At 36.6% G+C, this 14,843-nt stretch overlaps 1 protein-coding gene across 2 annotated transcripts in view; it reads right to left on the reverse strand.

The window, feature by feature from the left end:
* LOC136040787 (leishmanolysin-like peptidase) overlaps positions 1 to 14,843 on the reverse strand; it is a gene marked incomplete in the record, with an annotated part of 103,841 nt that overhangs the window by 48,118 nt on the left and 40,880 nt on the right. For both annotated transcript variants that reach the window (XM_065725114.1, XM_065725115.1), the window contains 2 exon segments: positions 2,002 to 2,084; positions 6,129 to 6,159. In XM_065725114.1, coding sequence (XP_065581186.1) covers positions 2,002 to 2,084; positions 6,129 to 6,159 — 114 coding nt within the window.

Consider the following 14,843-nt stretch of genomic DNA (forward strand, 5'->3'; position numbering starts at 1 on the left):
GAGAGAGAGAGAGAGAGAGAGAGAGAGAGAGGGGGGGGGGAGAGGGAGAGAGAGAGAGAGGGGGGGGTCTTCAAACTCTTCATAATTTATTCATGTTCCAAGAACATGCAACAGTTCGTAAAAAGAGGTCAGGGAACAACGTAACGAAGAACTTTTACAGACAAGAAATGCATGACGGCTAAAAACTAACCCATTTGTTTGATAAATGTTTGCCTAAGGTTGCTTTTTAAGGTTACATTTTAGATTAAATTAAATGAGGAAAACTGTTTAATACTAAACCATAATGAGACGAATTTCATTTCGTACAAATCTAATAATGCTAGCATTGAAGAAGACTAGTAGCATTTCTCTTTAAAATAAAAAGAAATTAATGTTTCCAAACCAAAAATTTTTGACTTGCAAGTATCATGTCCAAACTTGAAATTAGGAGAAGAAAAAATCCCTCGCTGGACCGGTCAAAAATAGCATTAAAAATAGATTTTTATTTGAAAAGTAATTTGAAAAAATCAAATCTAAGCTACTTTCATTGACACCCTAAAAAAAATCTAACAATATATTTTAAAATATGTCACCATGAACTTTCAACAGATGCAAATAGGTGTTAAAATTGAAACATATAGTAGCCCAAAACTGACACTTAATACAATGATTCATGTGGAGAAAAATCTAATGAAAGTGAGTTTCATGGTGCAAAACAACCACGAACGAAAAAACCTAAATAATTGTCTGTAATGTGGTTAATGAGGTAACCTAATAGTTATTTACTATACGAACAACTAGCATTATTACAAAGTAATAACAAGCGAAACGTAAGTAGCAATAAAAGATAATATATGACATTACTAGCATCAGAGCCTGTTGGAATACAGACATAAAAAGCATTAATCAAACTGTAGCACATAATCTTCCGTGAGAACCAGAGAAAAAATATTTTCTCCCTTAACACAGGACCTTATGTCCCCTTACTAACCCCCCTTCCCTAGAATAATTTTCTTGATATGTTCAATTGTGTACCTCGGCCGGAAGACAAAATATATTAGACCAAAATATCTTAAAACAGGAGCTAAGAGCTCATATGGCACTTGTGACGAGTTAAGAAGAGCTAAGAGCCAAGAGCTCATATGGTATGAGCTCTAACAAAATTCTAAGAATCAATAGATTGATTTAAAAGGAAATCAGAGGCTTAATGCCGGTCAGGATTTAAAATAAGAGCTCTGAGTCACGATGTCCTTCTAAATATCAAAATTCATTAAGATCTGATCATCCACTCGTAAGTTATAAATAACTAATTTTTCTAATTTTTCCTCTCCCTTTAGCTCCCCAGATGGGCGAATCTGGGAAAACGACTTTATCAAATCAATTTGTGCAGCTCCCTGACACGCCTACCAATTTTCATCGTCCTAGCTCGTCCAGAAGCACCGAACTCGCTAAGTCACAGAAACCCTCCCCCCAATTCCCCCAAAGAGATCGAATCCGGTACGTATTTCATTCATGGTAGTTTCTGTTCGTTTTAACTTTGAATTATTGTATGACTTCATTTCAGCTCACATCCAATTTTCATACGGTTCTTTACTTTTCTGTGAAAAATTTCTTTTTACGAAACTTGTTTTAATTAATTCATTAAAATATGGCAATTCAAACAAGTCCATTTAACGGAGCACGCCAAAGCCCTGTCATAGCCCTGACCGGGATGTGGCCATAGTTCCAAACCGTTTGACGTCTACGCTGAAAACCATATTTCCTCCATCTGGGAGCTATTATAAGGCTCACAAAAGGCCCTAGAAAGTTTGTTAATTATCTAATCCTTTGGTTTCTTAAATAAAGTACTGTCACTTATAAGGCTTTGGAACCTAGTAGGTTCTATAGGGTCTCTGAAAGGGTCTGACATTTGTCACCTCTGAAAGGGTCAGCGGTTAAGATTCCTGTTTTTACGAATTACTGTAGTGTCACCACTAAATTTTAGAATCAAAGAAAAAAAGAAAATTAATTAAAATGATTTACCTACTAAGGCGAATTACATTCTCCGTTTTTCGGACCATTAGTGCATGTTCCCAATATTGCACAGCTTTTGGTAAAACGGTTCTCTGTAAGTAAAACAGAATAAATGAAACTAAGAATAAACGAATACATGTTAAAAGATATACGACAACAAGAATCACAACGAGTCAAAAACGAAATTGAAGAACAAGGAAATATGCGGTTAAAAGGCAAGACAAGATTTATTACAAAAGGCATGCGGGCCATAGGAACAAAAAATACAGCCTAAAAACAAAGCTCAAGGAACAAAAATACAACTTTAAATGATATAAACAAAAAAAACAATAAGTTCAACATTTTAACCGACAAACAACAACCATAATAAAATCTAACTCCTAAAAATCTTAATAAACTATCCCCTCAAACACAATTCCCTATGCTTAATCTCTATACGACGAAACTGACAAACAAAAACCGACAAACAACATCGATAATAAAAGTTAACTCCTAGAAATCTTAAGAAACTATCCCCTAAAACACAATTCCCTATGTTTAATCTCTATACGACGAAAGTGATACAACTGTTTAATAGCGCAAACGTTTCTCTCAGACATCCGCTCAATTAACCAACATCCACTACAAAATACTCGTTCAAAACACACATTCCGCAACTCAGACAGCTCTTCTGTATCGTTCACACACTCACACATAGAGCAAAATTAGAGGCAAAGATATGCGAATCAAATATATATATATATATATATATATATATATACAAGCCTGTCGTAAAAGTGAAAAACAAAGAAGTATACAGTTACAAGAAATGGGATAACATAGATCAGAATGAATCCAAAACAAAATTAAAGAACGAGGAAATATGCGGTTAGAGCAGAACGTGTCAAAAACAAAAGTGGAGGACAAAGAATTGTGCGTTTAGAAGACAAGCGACAGCGAGAATCAGAACGTGTCAAAAATATAAGTGAAGAACAAAGAATTGTGCGGTTAGAATACATTCGAAAACGAGTATACGAGTAACGACAAAGGTGACACATTGGGAGATTGCTGCTTCCTTGGTCGAATTGCATAGCCCCCTCCACAGTTTCCAAATGAATTGGATTGCCTTTTTTTAGGACGTAACTTGCCATGGGCGCCTATAAGCTGAATTTTCGGGGAGGGGCTTACCTGGTCTAATCGGCACATCCAATACTTTATAGTAGATATCTCAAAACTAAAATATAAAAATTTAAGGCAGCGTCATTCAGCCAGGGGGGCTGGCACCTCCGCTCATGCCACTTGATTTTTAAAGAGTCCCACAAACGAATCCGAACTTGAACCCATGTTTCGCTTTTGCTTCATTCAACGTAAGTGATGATCGAACAATCAAGCATCGTAATGTTTTGAGCTTCAAAGTTGCTGGACAAACCTCACAAAATCAACTGAGTGGCACATCCATCACAAACGCCTGAAGGGGATTCTGAACCACTTTCATATGGCCAAATGCACTTTTTAGACCCCAATGAAGATGTTGAAGAAAGCCTTGCACATTTTTTAACTTATGGGATCTCTCGAAGCCTAGTGGATCTCTTGGAAAAAAATAAATAAAAAAACTAGTTTTTTTAATTGAAAGTAAGGAGCAACATTAAAACTTAAAACGAACAGAAATTACTCCGTATATGAAATGGGTTGTCCCCTCCGCAATCCCTCGCTCTTTACGCTAAAGTTTTTAATTGTTTTAAAAAGTAGAGCTGTGGCAAAGAGTCAAACTTTAGCGTAAAGAGCGAGGGATTGTGGAGGGGACAACCCATTTCACATACGGAGTAATTTCTGTTCGTTTTAAGTTTTAATGTCGCTCCTTACTTTCAGTTATAAAAAACTAGCATTGTTTTTGAATTAATGCATGTTTGATTTTGGCTCTTCGCACATAAATTATTAAAATGAAATTTGCATATTAATTCTTTTTTTTTTCGCTAAATGGCTTTCTCTTAGTGTTGATCAGACGATTTTGAGAAATAAGGGGTGGGGAGGAAGCCCTGTTGCCCTCCAATTTTTCGGTTACTTAAAATGGCAACTAAAATATTAAATTTTTAACGAACATTTTTATTAGTAAAAAATATACGTAACTTAAGAATTAACTTACGTAACAAACTTTTATATTCTTATATTTTTATTATGTATATGAGGAAGTTTGTCCCCTCGTTAATACCTCGCTCTTTACACTAAATCTTAAGTTTTGTCACAACTCTTTAAGAATAACCCCTGAATCAGAAAGGCAGTAGAAGAAATAGTTTAAATTACTAAAAATACTTTAGCATAAACAGCGAGGTATTTATCTTCTCCTAGATCCTCGCTCTTTATGCTAAAGTATTTTTAGAAACCCTGATATGCGTAATAATCTCTGTTCATTTTAAGTTTTAATACTACTCCTTACTTTCAATTGAAAAAACTTTTTCATGTTTATTTTTTCATTATTTTTTTTATTGTAATGTTAGAAAATCCCGCGCCCTTTTCATTGAATTTCTCTTCCCCCATGACATATTCCTCCAAGAAAAGATCCTCCCACATAGCCCCCTCACCTCAACCCCACCCCCAAACCAAAAAAATCCCACTGAAAACGTCTGTACGCTTCCCAATAACCATTACTTTATGTAAACACTAGTTAAAGTTTGTAACTTGCAGCCCTTCCCCCAGGGACTGTGGGGGAGTAAGTCATCTCCAAAGACATAGTTAATATGGTTTTCGACGATGTGGAACAAAATGGCTATCTCAAAATTTTGATCCATTGACTTCGGGAAGAAATGAGCGTGGGAGGGGGCCTAGGAACCCTCCAATTTTTTTGGTCACTTAAAAAGGGCACCACAATTTTTCATTTCCGTTAGAATGAGCCCTCTTGCGAAATTCTAGGACCATTTGGTCGACACGATGACCCCTGGGGAAAAAAAGAAAACAAAAAAAAAACAAATAAACACGCACCCGTGATCTGTCTTCTGGCAAAAAATACGAAATTCCACATTTTTGTAGATAGGAACTTTTTTGCTATATGGTTCTCTGATACGCTGAATGCGATGGTGTGATTTTCGTTAAGATTCTATGGCTTTTAGGGGGTTTTCCCCCCTATTTTCCAAAATGAGGCAAATTTTCTCAGGCTTCCGTTTTTTCCATTTTTAGAGTTTCGTTTACTATTGAGCCGGGTCGCTCCTTACTACAGTTCGTTACCACGAACTGTTTGATATTGCGAGACACAAACAACTGTGCCACAGGTTACCTGAAAATGAGAGAAATGGAGAATAATGTAAATCAACGTGCTGCTTTACTGGGACAACAACCCCGGTTAGAAGACAAGCGACAATGAGAGTCAACGTATACGAGCCTGCAGCGTAGCTGTACAAGGTACCGACGGCGAATATAATGCAGAACGACTCAAATCCTTTAATTAAGACTACTACAACTAACAACTCACCGAAGCACTATTCCACTTGAGGCAAACACTGCTCATGCTCCTCCTCAATCCCAAACCATTAAAAGCCTCCCTGTTTAGAACCTCCAAGGAAGTTTCAGTTACTCAAAGTCTTTCCTTACGAATTCCTTCCACCCCATTCGGGTACGACCTGCTTTTCGTTTAGCCCTAGATGGGTGGCTGACAAGAACGATCTTTGGCAATTTGTCATCGTTCATCCGCAGAACATGTCCTAACCATCTCAACCCTTCTCTTATTCTCTCATTATAGTCGTAGAAAGCAGGATTCAGAGCCCTAAAGCAAAAGTTTCATTCCTCGATCTACAGCTTTTTTTGTTTTTTTATATTGTTCCCTAGAAGTATGATTAGTGATGTTTCCTTATTTGTTTACTTTTCATACCATATGCAGTTTAGTGACGAAGCTAATGAGTAGGAGCGAGGCACGACCAGTTACTCTCGTCACCTCGACTAAATTCTTACAAGTTACTGCGAATAATAAGCACTACCTTTTAGTCTACAAGGAAGTTCTATATTTGATATTAACTATTCTCCATTATTTTAATTCTATGAATTGTACAAGTAATTCTTTTTTTCGCAAAGAGAAATATATCCCAGTTTCTTATGGCATACCAGAGTCTTGGCGAAATTCTTTTTTCCCGTTGCCTTAATGCAAAAAGACATAAAATAAAACCACTTACATTTATAAGCTCAAATTTCTCAGGGTCTAACCTAGAAAAAAAAGAAATTAGTCAAGCAAAAATTGCTAATTTAAAAATATCAGCATTTAAAGATTGCAGTTGACTTCATAAAATCTTGGTTACAGGAGAGCTAATTTTTAATTGATTACGTGCGTGGGCTTCTTAGGCTGAATCTTAAAAAGCAGCAGTATTTTTCGATCAAAAGGCATACCTCTCCATGACGACCATAATATAAATACGAAAATTCACATTAAAGGGAAGTTTTAAAACGTATTTGTTTCTTTTTTGGAGACATTCAATGATATGATTTATGAATAGCCTCTTCCGGGGGGGGGAGGGGCTCTAAAATATCTGCTATATAACTTGAGCTATGAAGCAGCTACGAAATGTTGAGTGTTTGTATTCTACATGGAAATCACACAAACTTCAAATCCGCAATATTAATCTCAAAATCAACAGCCTCACGAAGCTTGAATATGCGATTATTGATAGAATTTAAAAGCCATTTGTGAAACAAGTAGGCTACACACCAAACAAAATTTCGTTTTTCTAGGGTGCTTAAGATGCAATTTCAGTCTCAAGTGCCACGAAATCAAAGATTTCGCCTTTAATATAAACTGTGAATTTAGCATAAACAGCAAGGATGTGAGAAGAATGAAAATAGACGTTGGAGAGTAGAGTTGTGGATATTTGTGGGATGGGGGTTGTGCAGTCACGTATAATATATCAGTTCAGCTTGAATGGTTACGAAACTTATTTATCCAGTGTGATTTTTAATAGGCCAATTTCGAAGCAACTAGAGAAGACATTTAAAGCATCGGATTTCGCTTCACAAACTAGATTGGCAGATTTCCTCGGTAGCACATTTACATATGTATCATAAATTGCTGGTAACCAACTGTTTAGAATCTTGATAGAAATTATAATATAATGATTAACGAGGTTACTGACATCAGCTCTAATTGGCAAGCCTATTAATAGCTTGCCATTGGGCATTAAAACTTTTCAAATAAGGTTTTAAATATCTTTTATATTGAAGGAAAAGAAGTTCTAAAATGAAGAATTTTCGAAGCTAACATGTCGTTCTAATTAATTTTTAATAGAGCTTAATATAAATTCCATGGACATATAAATTCACTCCACGTTCCATGGGCACCAGTTCATGAGAGCGTAGTGGGGGGGGGGTCTATTCATTTTTTTAATGAACATAAAAATAAATATATTTTTCAAAATTTAGGGGGAGGGGGAATCTTGATGTATTTCCCTTTTTACAATGAAAATACGGTACTTACGTTAATTTCAAACACACACGAGAAGTGAAGTCAGGTTATTCATAATGATAAATAGCAAAATATGATGAAAATATTATATTTTAGAGACAAAATCACGAGAACTACCACAAAGAACTATGGAAAAAAGGCTGCCCAGAACGCATTCTATTAAATACATAACCTAACCTAACCAAAATCCCAACACTAATATTCTCGGAATACAGACAGATAAAACCAATTTTCTCACATTTAAGAGAGCAAGCTTCTCGAGTGTGTTTGGTATACTGTGTAAGCACCCAAAATTTAAGTTTTAAAATCCCGGGCGAGCCAATATACACCCCTCCATAGGCAACCCTGGCACAGACCCTGAATATTACATAACAACTCTAACACTTTTATTAAGATTACTGCTACTAACAACTCACCGAATCACCATGCCAATTGAGCCCAACACTGCACATGCTCCTCCTCAATCCCAATCTATTAAAAGCCTCCCTTTTTACACCCTCCCAGGAATTTTCGGTTCCTCATAAGTCTTTCCTTACGAATTCCTTCCACCCCATTCGATGACGACGTGCTTTTCGTTTAGCCCTAGATGGTTGGCTAACTAGGACCATCTTTGGCAATTTGTCATCCTTCATCCGCAGAACGCGTGCTAACCATCTCAACCTTTCTTTTATTCTCTCAGCTGCAAACCAAAATCCCAAAGCGTGCTCGAAATAATAATTAGCAGGTAGAACATTCGGCTACTGAATTATATAACTTTGAATATTGATAAATGTCCGTAGCTTCCAGCAAATCCCTGATCTAAAATAATCATGTGGTATTATACGACGGTATCTGAAGTGTTTCCAAAGAGACCATAGCAGAACCTGAAGCGTCAAAATGCGATACTCCAATGAGAGTTCGTTTTTATGCCTGGAGACAGGTAAGCACACCTCACTACAGAGACTGCACAGTCGGTGGGTTTATTTGAAAAGCGAAGAATTTATACATAGTCTGGTAAATATTAATGCCTTGTTTTGTCTCACAGCTAGTGGGTCGAGTCGGAACTTTTAGGAAACATTTCTTGAGGGAAAGGGAGGAGATATGGGACCTTTCGTTTTGTATTTGAGGGATGGAGGAAAATTTTCTCCTCCAGTCCACAAAAAAAGTATACGCAAAATGTTTCGCTTTTTTCGCCTGTCGTCCAACAAGCTTTTTAGCTAGTTAATCATTTTAACGTCGTCGTTAAAAATAGTTACCTTTTATAGCATTACGGATTATTTCGGGTACTCAGTAGCCAGCAGACCGTTTTAAAATTACACGGAGAAAATGGATACACAATTCAAAAGGGGAGGGAGAAGGCCAGAAGCCTTCTCACGTATGTGCCAAGCCCGAAAATTTTAGTTATAATCCCACTACAAAAAATTTGTCAAATTTTCTGTTTTTAATGTTTTGAGCTTTGCATTGAAGATGGATCAGATAGTTATAAGCAATCACGGCAACAGACACGGTCTTAAGTCCAGTGGACGCGGTCCGTCATGACTCGGTCACCCCCATTTCAATTCCAGTGGGCTTTCCTAGTAGGCAAAGCTTATATAAGATGAACAACCTAAGTAGCCAAATTGCCTGAAAGTTCTGCAAGACAAGTTGAAATACTATTGCGTCTTATGATGGAACCATAGAAATTGCAAGATCATGAAGATAATTTTTTGAATCAACAGAACACAATAAAAAGAGAAGAAGCAGACAATCTTCAAATTAACAGGATAAACAAATACAACGTAGAGACAATAGGGAAAATTTCAAGACAGTGGAAATTATTTCTGTAGATATTTCGGCCCTATGTCCAAGGGCCGTCTTCAGCACAATACAAGAATAAGAGAGAAACTATATATATATATATATATATATATATATATATATATATATATATATATATATATATATATATATATATATATATATATATATATATATATATATATATATATATATATATATATATATATATATATATATATATATATATATATATATATATATATATATATATATATATATATATATATATATATATATATATATATATATATATATATATAGCCCTAGCATCCTTACTTCAACGAAGTTCAACCAGTACAACGTGTCTCTACGTTGTATTTGTTTGTTATGGAAAGGCAGTGTGGTCTTCGTCGCTATTAACAGGATCTTGTAGTGTAGCCATAAATGGTATTTTTTTTATTTTTTTTTTGGTGGGGGGTCTGAGTCTAGAGGTCTCCCCTGGGTATGGACCCTTTTTTTCTTCTATGTCACATCTAGAACTTATAGGATTTAAGTTATCTGTATTTCCCCAACTTTTAATAATAATTGAAATACATAAAAGTACATCGCTTTTATCATTTTCTATCAAAAATGCGACAAAATATTGTTACTTAATATATTTTCAGAAAGCAATAGCTAAACTTTACAGTAAAGAGCAGGTAGGAAAGGAAGTTAAGGGAGAACATGGCCTTAATAATACTGAGGATAATTTGTATCCGTTTTAAGTTTTAGTGTTGCTCTTCGCTTGTTCATAATTTCGCAAATTGTGAGTAAATCCACTATTGCTAACTACAAGGTTTTATTTAGTTACTTCCTTTGTCAGGTGAATGTATATTTTTGAATGTACTACTAAATGAGCCATTTCATTCGCAGAGCATGGTTATAACAAGCCAGACAATGATCGCCTGAGAGAGGAGACAGCTCCTTTTTTTGGTAACTTTGCTGCCAACATTTGCAGATGAAAGATCTAAATCCTAGTGTTCCATTCCGTTAATTTTTGAATTAAAAATGGAATAGTTGTGGGCAAGTCAAGTCATGGCTAATTATAGAAAAAGCCAAGACAGATAGTACAATTAAGTGGGCATCAAGTCATGGCTAATTTCCCCCCCTTCATTGCCATCGTTACCATCTCCCACTTATGCTACACCTCTCATGCATGACATTTAACATGAAATAAGAAATTTAACTAAATTAATATTGTTAATAAATTAATTTGTTAAAATTTAGATAATTATCTTCCTCAGTAACTCCTACACTAACTTAGAAAGCATCATTCTTACAGAAAAGGTATATGCAGATAAAACTAAATCTATTACAAAATAAGAAAAAAAGAACATTTGCATCACTTGCAGGGAAAATCCCAAGTGACTTGTGATATAGCAGGTGAAAAACAAGATTTGCTTGGACTGAATGATGTAAAGAACACTGAAATAAAGAAAAAGGAAAACGAAATCACTCATTGAAAAAAAGAGAGGAAGAAAGAGGAAAAAAGTTGGCTTGCTCTTCTTTACTGTTTTGTGAAGAAAATCTTTTTTCATTACGGTCTTAAAATTCAGTAAGGTATATAGCTTCACGGATATTATCCGTGGTCAAATCCCAAATACCTGGTGCACGTACAAGTTCAATCATTTCAACCAGAGAGAGGGAGGAGTTATCATTGTTATTTGTTATTATTAATGTTACATATTTATTACTATTAGATTTATTATTAATTATTATTTTTGTTTTAGTTATTATTATATGTTTATTATTATTATTATTATTATTATTAATAATAATTATTTTTATTTATTATTATTTAGCTATGTTAAGGCTTGTCAAAGTAGATTTATGGGTCTACTGCTCAATAGAGGCCTCCCCCGAGCCACTCAGCGTATCCTCAGGTGGCGATACGGAAACGCCCAACAGATATGTAGGGTACCTCCATAGGAGGTACGGACCAAGGGCGACCTTTTCCCTGGGGGTCCATAGTAGAAACCAGCGAACCCTCGCCCCGGGCCACAAATACAGGCGGAGGAGGAAGAAGGCCCCTAAAATGTACACTTAGAAGGGCGCACCAGTGTGTGGACACATCCGTGGGTACAAGCTTTCTCCCAGTAATGGGTTAAATTGCATGGTGACTTATGGACAGAGGTCTCTGCAAAGGGCTGCCTCAACCCTTTCGGGGTACCTGCAAGACTAGGGACCTTGCGGTCAACTCTACTTCTCCTTGAGCATTGGAGCCGCTCGAGAAAATTATAGCCTAGTAAACGACACAGCATTCGCACGGGATTCTGATTAATGGATAATTCTTCTGGGCTTTGTCTGTTTTGGTGGGCGTTTTCGGGCTGAAAAACCTCTTCCTAGCTGATGAATATACTATGGGTTGCCTCCCCGTAGTAGCATGATATTTGTAGGCATGGATATATAATGAGTCGGAGGTAATAAGCTTGGGATTGTCTGTGCAGAATTTCAACTCTTGTTGATAGAAGAGCATCGCCAAGTGCTGAAAATCATGTTGTGACCAAGATGGGCCCAGTGTTGCACAAAGCCTCTCTTCAACTGGAGGTCCCAGGGACTACCTGCTATCCGATTCTAAGCCGGCTTAAGAGCTTCGCTGTAGACTTGAGATATCTTGAAGATTTGTTGGTCCCCGTCCTGCACTGGTATCTGGGATCATAGCTTTTCCTTAGCTTTTCCCTGGGACCATAGGCCAAAACAACTTCAATGATTCAAAAAATATGAAAATTGGAAATTGGAATGTGACGAAGTTAAAAAATTACTATCGTACCAACATTTTGACAGACGAAACCAGACGATTCGAATTGGACTTATTAAGAGTTTCAGAAACTCATTTCCCAGGGGGTAGGAAGCATGAAATTAGGTGACACAGAATTTATTTACTCATGCAGGAAGGATGGGATACATAGACAGGGAGTACGGTTCATGAAGAATAAGGAAGATGCTAAGTCGTGTTTAGGCTGGGAAGGTATTACTAATAGAATACTAATCCCTCATATTACGACTAAAAAGTTGAGGGTATCAGTTATAGTAGTATATTCCCCGCAGAACTGCCTGACGGAGATACGGATTACTCTGATGATTTTTATTTACAGTTACAGGAGCAGCTAGACAGGGTCTCAGGTAGAAATATGGTGTTTTTATTAGGAGATTTTAACACCCAGGTTGGTAGAAATAGGGATAGATGGCATCCTAGCTTAGGTGAATTTGGTGTAGGAAAAGAAAACAGCAATGGCTACAGACTGCGGCAATTATGTAGGTATTATAATCTAGTTATAACCAATACCGTGTTTGGTCATAAATGGCCGATAAGTTAACGTGGTATTCACGTGATGTTAAGACAGCAAACCTTATTGATTATGTTAATGTAAATCGAAGATTGCCAGGATCAATACAAGATACTAGGGTGCATAATAGTGTAGTTATTGAGGTTAAAAGTAAATATCACCATCTAGTAGTGTCTAGGGTTCATTTGAAGTAGAAATTTCAGAAGGATAACTACCTCCTGGGGAGTTATAATGTTGGTAAACTCCAGAATGAGAACTTGAGAGAAACTTTTCAGGAATAGTTGGATACTATACTGGAGAGTTTAAATTTTGACAATGTAGAAGATGGATGGCCTAATTTTAGGAAAATAATTTGCGAAGTTGCTGATGGTGTCTTAGGGAAAAAAATTAAGAACTCGGCTAGGAATATTAGTAAAAAAGCTTAATGTTTAATAGAGAAGAGAAGGGGCTTGTACAAGAATTATCTAAGTGATAGATCATATGAAAAAAAGAGGAATGTAAAGAAAGTGGAGAAAGCATTAAAATATGAACTAAGAAGGTTTAAAGTAGAGGCCATGGATAAAATTGCCGAGGATCTGGAAGATGCAGCTAGACAGCATAATAGTAAAATATTGTACTGGCATGTTAACAAATTGAGAGGCAGTAGTCAATCTGGACTTGTCCAAGCTAAAGATAGGAACACAACAACAATTAGTGATAAGGAAAGAGATAAAGAGAGATGGGCAGAATATTTTGAGAATGTGCTAAACCGAGATTTAGTTGCAGGAAAAGATACAGAGGATAATGAAGTTTATGATGCCTTGGATGTGAAGGAAGATTTGTTTTGTCAGGAAGAATTAGCGACAGTACTAAAAGGAATAAAAAGTAATAACGCCACAGGTGCTGATACTGCGGTAAATGAGTTTCTTAAATATGGTGGCTCTGAGGTCAGAAATAAGTTATTAAAGATAATGAACAAGATTTTTGAAAAAGGGGAAGTACCTAGCGATTTTAGGAGAACCATAATTCTGTATAAGAAAGGTTCTAAGAGTGAGCGTGGTAATTATCAAGACATTAGCCTAATCTCTGTAGGCAGCAAATTACTTAGAAATGTTGTAGACAAAGTGATAAGAGAAGAACAGTGCGGTTTTACAAACGAAAGAAGATGTGTCGACAAAATTTTCACTCTTAGGTTAATAATTGAGAGGTGCCTGGGTTATCAAACACCTTTGGTCCTCAGTTTTACAGATTATGAGCATACGTTCGATTCTGTAGATAGAAGAGCTTTAGCGAAGGTCTTATCCTTTTATGGTATACCAGATAAATACACTAAGGTGATTTGTGCTATGTACGAGAATAACACTGCTGCGGTTAAGGTAGGAAATGAGGTTAGCAGCTGGTTTCGTATTAAATCAGGAGTTAAGCAGGGTTGTGTTCTATCCCCCTTTATATGGATCATTTGATGAACTTTGTCTTAAGGAGCACAGGAAACCCAATGGAAGAACACGGAATCAAATAGAGTGGAAAAACTTTCCTGTACTTAAGATTATGCTGATGATTTAAGCATTCTAGATGAAAGTGTGAGCAAAATGAATGAACTGTTAAAGGTTTTTCGAGTTCAGGGTGTTCGAATAGGTCTAAAAATCAATATTAAGAAGACCAAGTCGCTAAGGCTAAGTATAAGTGAAGATGAAAAAGGTTTTATCGGGTAACAAAAAGATTGATCAGTTGGACAGCTTCACATACCTTGGTAGTATTATTAGTAAAGATGGTGGGAGCAGTGAAGATGTTAAAATAACCAAGATGTTAGAATAACCGAGGCTCAGGGTGTTTGTTCAAGTTGAAAAAAGTTTGAAAGAATAGGAAGACAGGTCTACAAAATAAGATTTGAAAATTGGAAGCTACAGTGATGACATTGGTCAAATATGGTTCTGAAGCATGGGCGCTCCGAAAGGCGGATGAAGATTTGCTAGATGTTTTCCAGAGAAGTTGCCAACGGATTGTTCTAGTTACCCGGCTAACTGACCGTATTTCAAACAGTAGGCTGTGCGAAAAATGCAGCTCTATTTCGCTTTCAAGGGCTATAATGAGAAAAAGGCTGAGATGGCTAGGGCACGTTCTGTGGATAAAGGACGACAGATTGCCAAACATTGTCCTTTTTGGCCAACCGTCAAGGGCTAGACGGAAAGCAGGTCGTCCGCGGTTGGTATGGGAAGATGTTATAAAGAAAGAATTAAGGGAAATGGGAGCCTCCTACTCCTGGGAGGGTGTTCAGAGGGAGGCTTTGAATAGATTGGGATGGAGGAGGAGGGTGCGTAGCTGTGTTGGCCTCAGGCGGCTTGGTGCTGCAGTGAGTTGTTATCAGTAGTAGT

Source organism: Artemia franciscana, chromosome 21 (assembly GCF_032884065.1).
Source record: "Artemia franciscana chromosome 21, ASM3288406v1, whole genome shotgun sequence".
Lineage (NCBI taxonomy): Eukaryota > Metazoa > Arthropoda > Branchiopoda > Anostraca > Artemiidae > Artemia > Artemia franciscana.